The sequence below is a fragment of the Durio zibethinus genome, chromosome 2 (assembly GCF_047325235.1).
Source record: "Durio zibethinus cultivar Kanyao isolate XHJ-2024 chromosome 2, ASM4732523v1, whole genome shotgun sequence".
Taxonomy (NCBI): domain Eukaryota; kingdom Viridiplantae; phylum Streptophyta; class Magnoliopsida; order Malvales; family Malvaceae; genus Durio; species Durio zibethinus.
The window spans coordinates 40,087,604-40,102,136 of record NC_143163.1 but is presented as its reverse complement, the minus strand read 5'-3'; the positions used below and the strand labels follow the sequence as shown (position 1 = coordinate 40,102,136).

General features: G+C 26.9%; 1 protein-coding gene across 2 annotated transcripts; it reads right to left on the bottom strand.

Moving 5' to 3' along the window:
- Nucleotides 1–1,968: 1,968 nt before the first annotated feature.
- LOC111317657 (RING/U-box superfamily protein) lies at nt 1,969–5,035 on the bottom strand. 2 transcript variants are annotated; one of them, XM_022920098.2, is made up of 3 exons: nt 4,804–5,035; nt 4,527–4,603; nt 1,969–2,676 (listed from the first exon to the last, which is right to left on the bottom strand). In XM_022920098.2, exons 1-3 carry the CDS (start codon nt 4,945–4,947, stop codon nt 2,076–2,078), a joined length of 822 nt encoding a protein of 273 aa, XP_022775833.1. In that variant the 5' UTR covers nt 4,948–5,035; the 3' UTR covers nt 1,969–2,075. The 2 variants fall into 2 exon arrangements, with proteins under 2 accessions (XP_022775833.1, XP_022775834.1); XM_022920099.2 differs by having other exon boundaries at nt 4,706–4,946.
- Nucleotides 5,036–14,533: the final 9,498 nt, after the last annotated feature.

Here is a 14,533-nt window from a genome sequence, read left to right as displayed (position 1 = left end):
TTACTATGACCTTTTATTTTGTCAGAAAATAATTATTTTTGTTTGTACAAGCTTATTTGAAATAACATAATTTTAATTTATTAATATTTCAAAAAATAATAAGAAATTAATAAACTAAATCTATACATTGAACCAGATCAAATAGTTATAACTATTTAAACCATTACCTATTTCAAATTGCTATAACCTATCGCTTTGTCATAAAATAATTTTTCTATTCATATCAACTTATTTCAATTAAAATAATATATATTTATTAATATTTAGACAATAAATAAGTAAAAGATTTAAAAAATAAATTTATTTACCGAATAAGTTCATTTTGTTTATTCATATAACAATTGTTTCAGTTCATACAAGCTTATTCGAAATAAATTAATACTAATTTCTTAACATTCAAAAAATTAATAAGAAAGAATTAAAAAAAAACTGTTTACTGAATAAGTTTAAATAATTATTATTACTTGGACAATTGCATATTTAAATCATTATAACTTTTTGATTTATCATAAAATAATTATTTCAATTAATACAAGCTTAGACTTATTTAAATTAAAATAATCTTTATATATTTATATTAAATTAAAATAAATATAAAAAATATGTTAAACATGTTAATATATGAAATGTATATTTATATGATAAAATAAAATAAAATATATTATTCGTATTATGTCATATATTTAAATTAATTAACACTTATATGATATATTATATCATATTAAAATTTATATCAATATAAATAAATATAAAATATATTTTTTAAAATATATATAATTTTTTATATCATTTTCATATCATATCTAAAATCTGAAATTGAGACAATCTTAAAAAGTTATCAAATCAAGCTTTGAAAAAAGAAAAATAGTATAATACACTTTGTTCAACTGGTAAAAAAGATCACAAAAAAACTTTCTTACACGTGGTAATTTCACCTTCAGATGTGACACCACTAACTTTGCTTTCATCATCAAACTCCGACGCAAATATAAGGTAGAGTATAAAAACTTGAACTAGTAATAACATGGAGGAAGAGAGATTAGATGTTTGGATTTTTTTGATTTTTTCTTTCATATTAGTTTTTTATTAGGTTTTTTAAGTTATTATTTTAAAGAAATTATAATCAATTATTAAGATATTTTAAATTAAAAGATATAATTTAAAACGGATTAAAATAATAAAACACGTGGCATATCATTTAATCTACATTGGCAGCCTTCAAATCTAATTCAATTAAAAATTTATATCATTTTAATTGATAATTTATTTTAATTTAATAATTTTAATTCAATTATTTATTCCGTCCAATTTTTCATGACCTGGCGTTGAGAAGGAAGCCGTTGTTTTACTGGGCATGAAATTGCTTGAGACTGGAGTTAATTGGGATTTTGGCTTTATATTATTTTGCATGTGAGATTTTTGTTACACGGAAAAAGAGCCACCGATTTGTATATTTTCATACAAGTTTCTTTTTCATAAATTCTAAAATAAATTGATAGTTTCTAGCTTTTTTCTCTGGGTTCCGAATTTTTTTTTATTTTCTTTTGCATGTGTAGGTAATTATTTTTCTTTAGTATTTGAACAATATATCAATGAAAGTGGCGTGGAAGAGACGAGGGGATTTTGTTTGCAAAAAAAAGAAAAATAGTTGGTTAACTGTTAAGTGATGTGGCAGTAGTGTAAGAGAGGTAACGGTTGATTAACTGGTTAGATAGCAAGAGGGGAAGATTGGCTTTTTTGAAACTACGGGGGGATTAGTGTCTTTTTGGGATAATTATAGGGGGTTTATGTATTTCACCCTTACAAAGGCTTGTTAAATGATTAAATCTCGCTAGAGTGTAGTGAAAATCATTAATTCAAGAAAAATATATGTACATGCTTTATAAACACAGCATTCCTCTTGTTCATGCTTTGGTTGTATTCAGTTATGATGTGCTTAAAGGAACTACAACTCTACAAGAATGAAAGTAACCCAAAAGCCTTTGTTGAATCATATGTAGAGAAAGAAATGAAGTTGAAAAGCTAATGCAACAATAATTCCATAGATAATGTCAATCACAGGAAAAACGCATAAATCAGCGGGAATTGCCCCATAAGAAAGCCTCCTCCATAGCTCGTATAATTGAGATCAACTCTCCTGCAAACAGGTCAGTTGCAGGTACATTTGAGAAGTTGTTATTGCTTGTAGAAGATGCAGTCTGTCTAATGCGCTCGCTAAGAACAAATCTGCATACTGGACATTGGCCATGACTCTTCACCCATGGGAGGATACATTCCTCATGGAACATATGGTCACATGGAGTGAGCATTACCTGCTCTCTAGGTTCAAAATCTTCCAAACAAATTGCACACCTCTTGCCATCTTCATCTTTTTCCTTTTCCCTCTCATTATAGTTGCTTCGATTTTGGTCTCTATAATACAAACTCAATCTCCTTGTCATTTGCTTGGGGATAGGATTGTAGATTTCCTTCTTCAGCTTACTTAAAACATTCTTCTGCTCGTCTTGATTCGAGCTGAAATCGTCTTGTCGCGTAGGGGTAGTTGGCAGCTGGACATGTGGCTGGATTGTGAACCTTGGAAGGGGCCCTGAAAACCTGGGATTGACCGCCCTTGTGGGAACATTGTCGACTAATACAATTTGTACCGGAGTAGGAGCACGTTGATAATCGGGGGAACTACAGTATTTTGTTTTTTTTATCGTAAAAACATATCAAATAAAATTTGAAAGCTATGCTATCAATATTTATCAATGTCGTAGATATTGCATAAGTAGTGAGTTAATGCTACGTCTAGCAGTCAAAATTCAACTGTTTATTTCTCTGCCAAAAAAAATTTTAGATTAATTTATCGAAATCTTTAGATTAATTTAGATTAATTCAACTGAGTTAATGTAAATGTTGGAATATAGGTAAGATAAAGTGGATCCAAACCAAGTAGATCCACATGGACATATTTTACTCCTAATTAGGATTGTGCTAGAATTTTGTTCTTAATTATAGAATTGTGATATGTGTATATATATATATATGGCATATATACTTGTAAAAAAAAAATGTAAGAAACTTGACAGATCCGTTCGCATTAAAAACTAAAACTTTTTTTCTATCAAATTATAGTTATTTGAGACACCTATTGTTGTTGTTGTTATTATTATTATTATTGTAGTGGTACAGTAAAAAAGAGAAATTGTCAAAGTATTATAAAATTTTGAGATATAGTTTAGTATTGTTATTAAGATTGAAAAATTTTTGAGTTGAAAAAAGTGAGTTTAAAAAGTATTATAAAAAAGTGTGGTTAAAAATTTTAACTGTTTGGTATTATTATAAAAAAAATGCAGCGAATAATGGAAATCTCTAAAAGGATGTGCATAAAAGATTACAAATACAAAGATAATATCATGAATTTTTATTCCAAACATATATTTTCACTACAAAAAGAATTTTTTTTATTTGAGTTGACAAATCAGGTTTTTAAATTAAAAAATTATATTTTCTATGTTTTTTAACATTAAAATTCCGTCAAAAGTAGTTATTGAATGCAAATATAACTTTAAGCTAAACTAAGCCTTCATATTGGCCACTGGCTAATACAAATAGTTAGCTAGGGTTTCTCAAAATTTGGAAAATAAAAAAAAAAATTTTTGAAAGGAAATTTTGTCTTGAACACCTCAAAATTTTTTTCTTAAACAGCTCTAAAATATTTCTCGGAACGGATTTTTTTCATTCTTTAATCACTAGTCCATTAACTGTCATTATCCAATATCTAATCATATCCTATAACCAATTAAGATCTAGCATCCAACAAACATCAACTGCAATAGTAGACACCCTAAAAATTTTGAATCACCAATGATAGTGGCTGAAATTAAAGAAGGTTTCTCCATCAAACAAGGTTATCATAAGCTCCATTCAATAAAGGCAATAATCGGTAGGTTATGAAAGTCAGTTAAAGTAGACTGGTTTGTTTCTAGGCATTTGCAGGTACAAAAAGAAAGTCATGCAGATTTACAATCTGATCAATCTACTGCTCGTGCAAATATGAATATATTCGCGAATTATACTGCTACCTATGAGAAGAAAAAGAAAGGCATTATCTTTGCCTTTGTGCTTCCATTAGCTTTACTGCTGCATTTGGGAAAAGGTCAGATTTGAAAAAATTGAGTTTGAAAAGTGTTGTAAAAAAATTATTTTGAAAAATTATAATTTAAAATTTTTGAGTTTTTAGTATTATTGTGAAAATTTATTAAGAAAAATTAAAATGTCCAAAAAGAATGTAATGTTGGAAAAGAAAAATAGATTATTTTGTCAAAAATAAATAATTGAGTCAGTATTTGATATTTTGGTTTCAAATCGCAATTAGACTTCCAATTAACTTTTACAATTAATTCAATTTTAGCAGTCACAAATACTTTTAATACAAATGATATTGTGTTTAGCATTATTTTTAGGTTTAAAAGCTGCGTTTTTTAATCCAAAGGCAATGCTAAATGAGGTATAAGTTGAAATACGATTAAAAAGGTGATTACCCTGAAAAGCTGAAAGGTTGTGTTATCGCTCTCTCCTCTGGGATCTGCCATGGATCCCTTGAACCTCTACTAGCGTCCTGAAAATATACCACAATAAATAACCGTTGAGATTATGTATCAAAGGGAAAAAAATTTTAAAAATTAGTTACGTCACAAATAAAGAACAAAACAATTTTAACATGATCTAGCCGTGATGTTTCCGCAAAATCTTCGAATCCATTTTTTTTTTCTCCTCCAGCCATTTCCTGACCGGAGACAAACTAGAGAAACGACGTACTGTATTGGCTTGAAAGGAAATGGAATGACGAAAAACAGGTTCAATGCGGTTTGAATCATTGCTGGGGTTAGGAGCATAGCCACCATAGTCATGACCAGAGCGCCAAGTCGGCCAAAACGGTGTGTTGTTGTTGCCTCTGCTCATAATGCTTCCAGATGATCAGAGGAACTTGAATTCTTTAATATAATTATTGCAGTGGCTTCTTGGCAGTGATTTTATAGCATTTATTCATTTCCTGCTTAAAGGACGTTCATCTAATGAATATATCCTTCTTATCGTTGTAATGGTTGCTTTTGCTGCTTTGCATATTTTTCTTCGAATATGATGTAAAGAATGATTCTTCCTCCATTTTTCAGATGCTTACCCGCTGCTGATCTTAAGATTGGAGAAAGATTCAGCCTTTATTAAGAAAGGAATCCAATTCCAGTACACACTATTTTTTTTTTCCTTGTATAAGTCATTAATTCTTTAATTAATCAATATTATATTTATAAATCATAATTATCATTCGACAAAACAGTACCATCCCAATTATTAAGAAAGGTGAATGAGATTTGACCAACTTAACTTCTCAATACAATTATTATTTCTTCGTAGTTTAATTTCGATAATATATTATTGTCTACTTATATTGTTTAGTCATATTAAGTCTCAATTTGAATAAATTTTAGATTGATGAGATATATTCTTGAACACTCAAGGTGATAAATCTTATATTAACTATTTATGTATTTTCATATGTCTTATATTATAATGAAGCATTTGTGATTAAAATCATTAGTAAAATTAGAATATAATATTACTCATATAAAATTATTAGTAATTTCAAGTCAAAGTATCACTTATACATCTACCACATGAGAATGTTATTATAGACATTGAGTGATTTATCAAATGATATTCTCATATTGAATCATATTTAGTAAATTTGTTGTTATAAGAATCACCCACATTTTAGTTCAAACTTATTCAAACTTCAACTTATAAAATTGATTGCTTGTTTCATAAACAAAAATATAACCAAGTGTCAATATTAACAATTTTATTGATGTCCTATCTTAATAATGTATTGATTAAGAACAATTTATAAATAATATTTTTTATGTAATAATGATTTCATAATTATAACTTATTGCAATTCCTTTACAAATCATATTTATTTCATTGACTTTATTTAATAAGTAATATTATATATGTATACAACCTTGTAAATAAAGAATACCTTAATTAATTTTGATAATTCCTAATATAATATGTATCACATAACCAATTCATTAGGTAATATTTGGTATGGAGTGATTACTGTCTTTGGTATGTACTGTACGATTTTACGTGATAGTGATCTTAGATCAACCAGAGTAATAATATTTTTAGCCTTTAAGGGTCATCTAATTCTCACACAAAATGATAAGAAAGTTTTATCACCAAAGTAAAGTAATATGTAAAATTAACAATAGTCAATATAACCTAATTAATATGTAAATAAAAAACTTACTTCTTCTGTTGTAATTATTTTATATTAAAAATTTTATATTTTCAAACTAATATTCATTGTAACAAATTCAAAAATAATTGTTGTGTTTTCTTTTAATATTTTATATATAATATAATTTTTTATTTTTCTTTTTATTATGAATTTAATAGATTAATTTTATTTTTAATTCAAATATTTTTACATAATTTATATTATAAAAATTAATTTACCCATCAATAAATATATTTGTTAATTTAATAATTTTATTATATTTATTATAAAATAAATAAAATATTACTAATATTTTACAAATTATTATTTTTAAACAACATTAAAATTATTAACTTGTGCAACTATTACAATATGCATGGTTAATGTTTTTGTATTTTTTAACAAAATAATGTTTAATTTTTAATAACACCAAAAATAATGATCTTTAGTTTCTAAAAATTAATAATTATTAACTAAATAAAATAATTTCAAATCACGAATAAAATTAACTTGGTAATAAGATCATTTTGATAATTACATTACCATGATAATCTTACAAAAAATATAAAATGCTATCTTCATATATACACCAACATCATATCCTAATTGTGTCACCGGTCATATCCTACCATATTTATTTCATTAACTTTATCTAATAAGTAATATTACATATGTATATAACCTTGTAAATAAAGAATACCTTAATTAATTATGATAATTCTTAATATAATATGTATCACAAAAATAATCCATTAGGTAATATTTGGTATAGGGTGATCACTTTAAAAATAATGGTGATTAGATCACTGTATTCTGTATATACTATATGATTTTACATGTTGATGATTTTGGATCAACCAGAGCAATCAAACTTGTAGTTTTTTAGGGTGATCTAATTCTCACACAAAATGATAGAAAAATGAGGTAAAGCAATATGTAAAATTAACAATAGTCAATATTTCCCTTTTCATATGTGAATCAAAAACTTGCATCCTCTGTTGTAATTATTTTATATTAAAAAATTTATATTTTCAAACTAATATTCATTATAATAAATTCAAAAATAATTTTTGTGTTTTCTTTTTTTTAATATTTTACATATAATATAATTTTTTTTGTTTTCCTTTTATTATGAATTTAATAGATTAATTTTATTTTTAATTCAAATAATTTTACATAATTTATATTATAAAAATTAATTTACCTATCAATAAATATATTTGTTAATTTAATAATTTAATTATATTTTATTATAAAATAAATAAAATATTACTAATATTTTACTAATTATTATTTTGAAACAACATCAAAATTACTAACTTGTGCAACTATTATAATATGCATGATTAATTTTTTATATTTTTTAACAACATAATGTTTAATTTTTATAATACCAAAAATAATGATCTCTAGTTTTTAAGAATTAATAATTGTTAATTAAATAAAATAATTTCAAATCACAAATAAAATTAACCTAATAATAAGATTACTTTGATGATTATATTACTATAATAATCTTACAAAAGATATTAAATGCAATCTTAATGTATACACCAATATCATATCCGAATTGTGCCACTAGTTTTGTGCTGTGTTAGAAAATTCTTGATGTAACCTGCACTTTAGTACTTGTTCTTGTAGAAAAGTAACGAAAAAGAAGAAAGGAACACCTGCAAACATTATGCGAACAGCTTGATTCCGTTGTTCTCTTTATTTATTTTTATTTTCAAAATTAATGGCTGCATTATAGAAAATAGATGGTCATTAATTTCCTGCCCTCCATTTAAATCGAGGGAGATTCCTCCTAATACAAACTAGCATAAGGATTTTATTAACTGTTGCTTAAGCTGTCACCATGAATTGTTTAAATTTTGTTATGGAAGAATTTAATTGCGTAGAAAATCAATAGAAGAGGCAGGATTATTTGGGCAAGACATTCGGTTTTGATTCTAGTCCTCTGACCAACCAACACAAGTTGTTGATTTTTTTAGGTAAAGCTGTAGAGAATTCTTAAGAGATAAGTGTGAATCAAATTGTGAGGTTTACACTGTAGGGGCATTAATTGGTTATGTTCAATGTCCTCATGCATTCTCTTTCATCATCTATATCCATATATCTATGCTACTATAAAGTAAAAGAATCTAAAACGATTCAACTGTTGACAGTTATTTAAATTTGCTTTGAGATGGATGTTTATTGGGCCTTTGGCATTTGAGTTTGGATTTTATTTACTAAAAAGTTGTAATGAGGTCCAGTGTTATTCAATTGATCACCATTTTATGGAAAATGTTTTTTTGTCTAATTTTGTTGGTGTGGGTCAAAAAATTTTCAATAGAAATAAAGAATTTATCCACCATTTTTTTATGGGTGAGATATTTCAAAGGGTCCTACTTAGCTTATTCAAGTGAATGCATATTAACTTTATTAAAAGTAGTTCAACTGTTGTAGTAAGAAAAGTAATTTTAAAATAAAATTTTAAAGTGATAAAAATTTTATAAAATTCACCAAATTATTAGTGAATCTTAAGAAATTTTCAAAATTAGAATTAAATAAGTTCATAAATAAATTTTTAAGATTAATAGATTTTTATTAACGCTACCAACATATTAAAAAAATCTTTAAAATTTTCAATATGAAATTTAATTAAATTCATAAAGAATAAATAAAAATAAATGAAACAAATAAAATTAAAGTCATAAAATTTCATAAAAATGAAATATGGTAAATACTTAATAATAGATGAAAATATGCATAATTAAAATAAAAAATTATTTTACTCACAAAATCTCATGCATTCTTTTATACATGTCAATATAAAATACAAAAATAGAGATTAAAATTTCAAGGAATGAATTTCAAGAAAATATATTATGATATTAACTAAAAAATTAATTTCCTTAAATTTTATTTTGACGAAGCATTTTATAATGTTTTAATAAATTATTTGCAATAAATTTATTTTTTGGATAATTTATTTATAATAAAATTTGAATTTAATGAATTTTTAATTAAAATTAAATTAAAAATACTACAACAAAGTGTGGGACTCATTCTAATCTACACTACCTTGTATAAAAAAACCCCTTAAGGATCTCACAATGACACGTATATATATATTTTTTAACGTTTTACATTCACAGATGGCTGTTTTTTGTTTCAAAAGTTCACAGGTGGCTTCTATTTTCTTTTGTTTTTGTCAGGAATTACACACTTGTCTTTCAAAGTTTCTTTGCAGCTTGGTTTGAAGAGTAAAATAGGGGTTTTCCCGTTGCCTTTCAGCAGAGAAAAATGGAACAAAAATGGCGATGGCGAGAGTACAATCTGGTATCTATAATGACCATGTCATCTATGACATAAAAATAATTACAAGGATGATTTTGGAAAGAGGAGATCCTGGGAAGGGGAAAGGGTTTGAGAAAATAAAATGAAAAGGAATTGAGAAAAAAAAGGTAGCGCAGAAGGAAAGAAATAAAGAACAATCTAAATAGGAGATCAAGATCACCTAAGGAAGTTTTGAGCGTGACGAAAGAAGATGGAGCCCTAAGCGCCATAGGGGTTCTTCATCCTCATTTAGACGAAGGAAGCATAGTCCTGCACCAGATCAAATGAGTCCACAAGAGAGAGATAGCCCTTCCCTAAGGGACCGCAAGAAGCCCGCAAGCCTGTCAAATCATTAAAGCGATTCAGGTTTACATGTAAGTCTTGGTGCTCCTTGATTCAAAGCCTGACTTTATTTCTACCCACAATTTTTTTAGCGAAAACTAAGGCATGTCCCATTATCATGTACATGAATGATAATATTGTTAAAAAGAATATGATCTTTAAACTTTCCAATCAAACACTTATTAATGTAGTTGCCAATATTGATATTCGAACCTTGGTTAAGGGGGCGTGAATATCCATGGTTGTTGCAATGGCATAATTTGTCTTTCGGAGTGGTTTCCAAACCTCTGATGCATTTTTTGTGGAACCTTACAACTAAGGAATTTAAGATCCCTAGGTGTTCTGATCTAGAATATCCACCATATTATATATATCGAATTGAAGCAACTGGTTTTTGTAATGATTCCATAAGAGATGATTATAAAGTAGTGAGGACTGACACATTTTATGATCGTGATTTACAGCTGCTCTCGAAGTAAGCAATTATAATTGTACAGCTTTAAGTACTTATTCTTGGAGAAAGTTTGATGGAATCTTAAATATTGCTAAAATCTTTGGTAAACATTTTCCTAATAAACAAATGTTCTTGGATGGATTTTATCACTGGTTGGCTGTTGCTGTAGATCATGATCGAGAACAATTGCTGCTCCTTTCATTTGACACGACTAATGACTACACAATTTCCCGATGGAAATTTTGGTAAGAACCATGGCACAAGACAACCTGTTATCTACTTCATGGAAATTAATGGATTAGTTGGTAAGCTATTTGGTTGTTGTCATAATGCTTTTGACACATATACTGAATCATCCTATGATGAATGGGCGTTGGGTGAAGTTGGTCTAAAGAATGACCTATTTATGGTGTCCATATGCGACTAGGAGTCGGTGGCGATGGTGGGTTTTTCTTTTAAGGAGATGAAGGAGATGGAAGGAGAGTCTTTGATCTCGCACCATCCAAGTAACCAAGTTCAAAGGTACTCCAAGTTCAAAGGCATGCCTTAAAGCTAGCAATGTATGCAAAGAGCTTAGTTTCTCTCAAGGGAGGAACTGCATTCAACTACTAATTTTCATTGCCTCATGCGTATAAATTAGTTTTATTTTTATTTAATGCTAGGCATCTTATGATTACTCATATTATATTGCTATCTTATTTAGGCTTTTAGACATTGCAATCGAAATCAACAATGGGTTTAAAGAAACTGGGGATGATGCGGTTATCTAAATCATATTCCAACACATGTGGGTTTGAAGCCAAGATTATTACAAGGTTAGAGCTAGAAATCCTTTTGGAGTACAAAGAATTGAAACTTAGGCAAAAGGGTTTTCTCAGAATTGGACAAAAGCAATTTCGATCTTTTAATTGATTTGGGTTTGTGAAAAGCTATGGTTCTTGAAGAAGCTAATGACAGAATTAAACACTTTAGGGGCTTCAAAGTATATTTTTTTTGGAAACTGTTAAAACAGATTCTAGAGAAAACACACGAGTTTTTTGAGGTAAGAAACTGTAAAAGAAATTTCATTGCTTGCAACCCTTGAAACATGTCTAACAGCTATTATAATTATTGCTTGGTTTTGAAAAAAGCTGAGACATTGGGAAGTTGGTGAAATCAAGAAAATTTCACCTCTAATATAGATTTGTGTTTAGTGGAAAGAGTAAAACATGGATTCAGTCATCCAAGACTAAAACTTTTAACTTTAAAAGACAACAAATTACAAATGTAATGAGAAAACAACACACTTTGAATTTAACTCATTATTGCCCTCATTTTCCCTTATTAATTATCTTCGTCTAATTATGATTCATGAAATTGTCTATATAAAAATGTGATATGTATAATTTACAAATTGTGATCAATTCAATAAATCTTATGTTTATATCTTACTATATTTATATTCTTAGATTGATTTTTTTTTTTAATTTGGTTAATTATTTGTTAGTATACTCTTTTTCAAATAAATAAAAAATTTATATATTTTAATTTTTTAATTATACTAAATAAAAAAAATAGTAGTGAAGCATATTGTTTTCTCTACAAGGGTCGCTCAATGAAGTGGACTTTCTGCTTAGCTAGCAATTTAGACTTATATCTTCAAGATTTTTGCAAGATAACTTTGCTATTCAAAGCTTTGAGTGCAGTATTACTACCTAACAAGGTCGAGCCTTTGCATGGAAAATTGTTTCAGTTAGACATATTCTTGATATTAAGTTTATGCATTGTTATTGTCATAACATATATATCCGAAATCTATAACTAGACACAAACTAAAGAGTTGCTATCAATTATTTTTAATTAGGTGTGATTGGTCCCTTAAGAAATTTACCCTTTTAAAAAACTCCTAAGCTTTACTAAGGGTCTTTAAAAGAATATGTTTGAGTCTACTAACCATAACAAAGTTCAAGAGTTCGATTACATGTGGGGAATGTTATAATACTCCCACATGCCCATCCAAAGGATGGTACCATTTTATTTTAAATTTATCCTAAGGTCTTGATTCTAATTGTCTTAAATTTTTATTTTAAATATTGAAAATAATTCATAAAGTTTTTTCATCAATCTGATAAAATTCTTAAAATATTTTCTCACTTCAAAAGTATTTAAGAATCTTATTTGTTTTCTTGAAGAAGCTATATTGTCAAAAAAAAATATTTAATTATTTATTATTTCGGTTTTTCTTGAAAATATATCTAATTATTTCACTATTTTGGCTAAATCATAAATATTATTTTTTGAATTTCTAAAATTTTCACCATTTGGGCTTATTTAGAAATTCTCTTTATTTTTTTTTGAAAAAAAATAATATAACAATTATTTTTCTTGAAATTTCATTTAAATTCTTCCATCATCTTGGATAAATTTTAAAAAATTTCTTACCTAAATTTTTTTTAAGAATTTATTATTTGAAATTTCTAAAAATCTCATTATTGAACAATTATCAAATACTTTCAGCCAAAAAAAATTTTTCTCTTTTTTTTTAGAAAAGAATATCATTACTTTTATTGAAATTCATCTAAATTATTTCACAATTTTGGACAAATTTAGAAAAATTTTGCACCTAAAATTTTTTTAAGAATTTACTATTTAAAATTTCTAAGGATCACATCATTGGGTAATTAGTATTTAATTTTAAAATTTTTATTAAAATTTTTTTATTTTTTATTTCTCTTTTTTTATGAAAAATAAATATTAATTATTGTTATTGAAACTTCATCTAAATTATTTCACCATTTGGGATAAATTTAGATAAAATTTCTCACCTAAGAATTTTATAAAAATTTATAATTTAAAATTTTTATAAATTTCATCATTGGATAATTAATACTTATTCTTAAAAAATATTTTACTTTCTATGTTTTATTTTTTTTTCAAATTTATTCATGCAAAAATACTACAAAAATAAACGAATACATAAATAAAATACTAAATAAAAAAATAAAAAAATAAAAATGGCTCGACTGAAGGTACAAATAACGGCTCGACGACACAGCTCGGAGGTGCAACTTGGCTCGGTTCAAGGAATTGGTTGAAACACGAGTCGACGAAGACAGTTGCAATCAGGTCAGATCGTCCGAATGAAAAACATGCGGATCCTAAGGCTCTTTAAGGTGAAAATGGGGTCATTTTGAGACTAGTATAAAAGCCCAAATTCAGTTTTCTTTCATCAGATCTCATTTGCTTCCTCTCTCTCTACTTCCCCTTTTCTCTCATTCTCTCTCTAAAATCTTCAAAACCACTGATTAAATCTTCATCGAATTCTGAGATCTTCGTCGAATTATGATATTTTCATCATAATCTAGATTGGTTTATCGAAATCTGATCGAAAGTTCACCAATTTCTGGAAAATGGCCATCGAAAATTAAGAACCTTATCAAAAACTGGGGATCTCGCTGAAATCCTATCGAAAAATTTAAACGAAGCCGAAAAATTTAACCTAATTCTGAAAATTTTTCAAAAATTTTCCAAAATTTTTTTTTAAACAAAAAAATTTTCAAACAAGCTTTTAACTATTTTTGTGTGCTTTTTCTTACCTCTATATTTTTATTTCTGCTTTGATTTTTTTATTTTTTATTGTGTGTTTTCTGTGTGATCCAAGGTCGTATTTATAGGGCTTTAAATCCGAAAATCCTAAATCAGAAAGGATTCCAATCCCTTCTGAGTTCTAACTCTAATTTTTAATTCAACTTAAACATTTCACACAATTTCACACCAACTCAACACTTTTTTTTTATTTTTTTTATTTTTTTATCTTCTTATTAACGAAATTAATCCAAATAGACCCCCAGATAGATTGGCATGTCTACAGCTACCACTCTTTACACATTTTCAATGAAATAAAAATTACACAAAGGTGTAGACAACCTAATCAACTCGACACATTTTTTTTTTTTACTCATACTCCTTGAATAACATCAAAACTCCTCTAAACAGAGGCTCCACGACTTTGAAAAATAAACAAAGCTCCTCTAAATAGAGACTCAACGACTTTTGAAAAATAAATAAGGCTCCTCTAAGCAGAGGCTCAATCACTTTGAAAAATAAAAGCTCCTCTAATCAGAGGTTCGATAACTTCAAAAAATAAATAAAGCTCCTCTAATCAAAGA

What these genes read in the sequence shown, in the direction of transcription:
- LOC111317657 (XM_022920098.2), bottom strand. Translation starts at nt 4,947, where the DNA reads ATGAGCAGAGGCAACAACAACACACCGTTTTGGCCGACTTGGCGCTCT. An exon ending in TTTCCTTTCAAGCCAATACA is followed by an intron (nt 4,604 to 4,803) that starts GTACGTCGTTTC and finishes GTATATTTTCAG; the next exon opens with GACGCTAGTAGAGGTTCAAG. An exon ending in CAACCTTTCAGCTTTTCAGG is followed by an intron (nt 2,677 to 4,526) that starts GTAATCACCTTT and finishes AAAATACTGTAG; the next exon opens with TTCCCCCGATTATCAACGTG.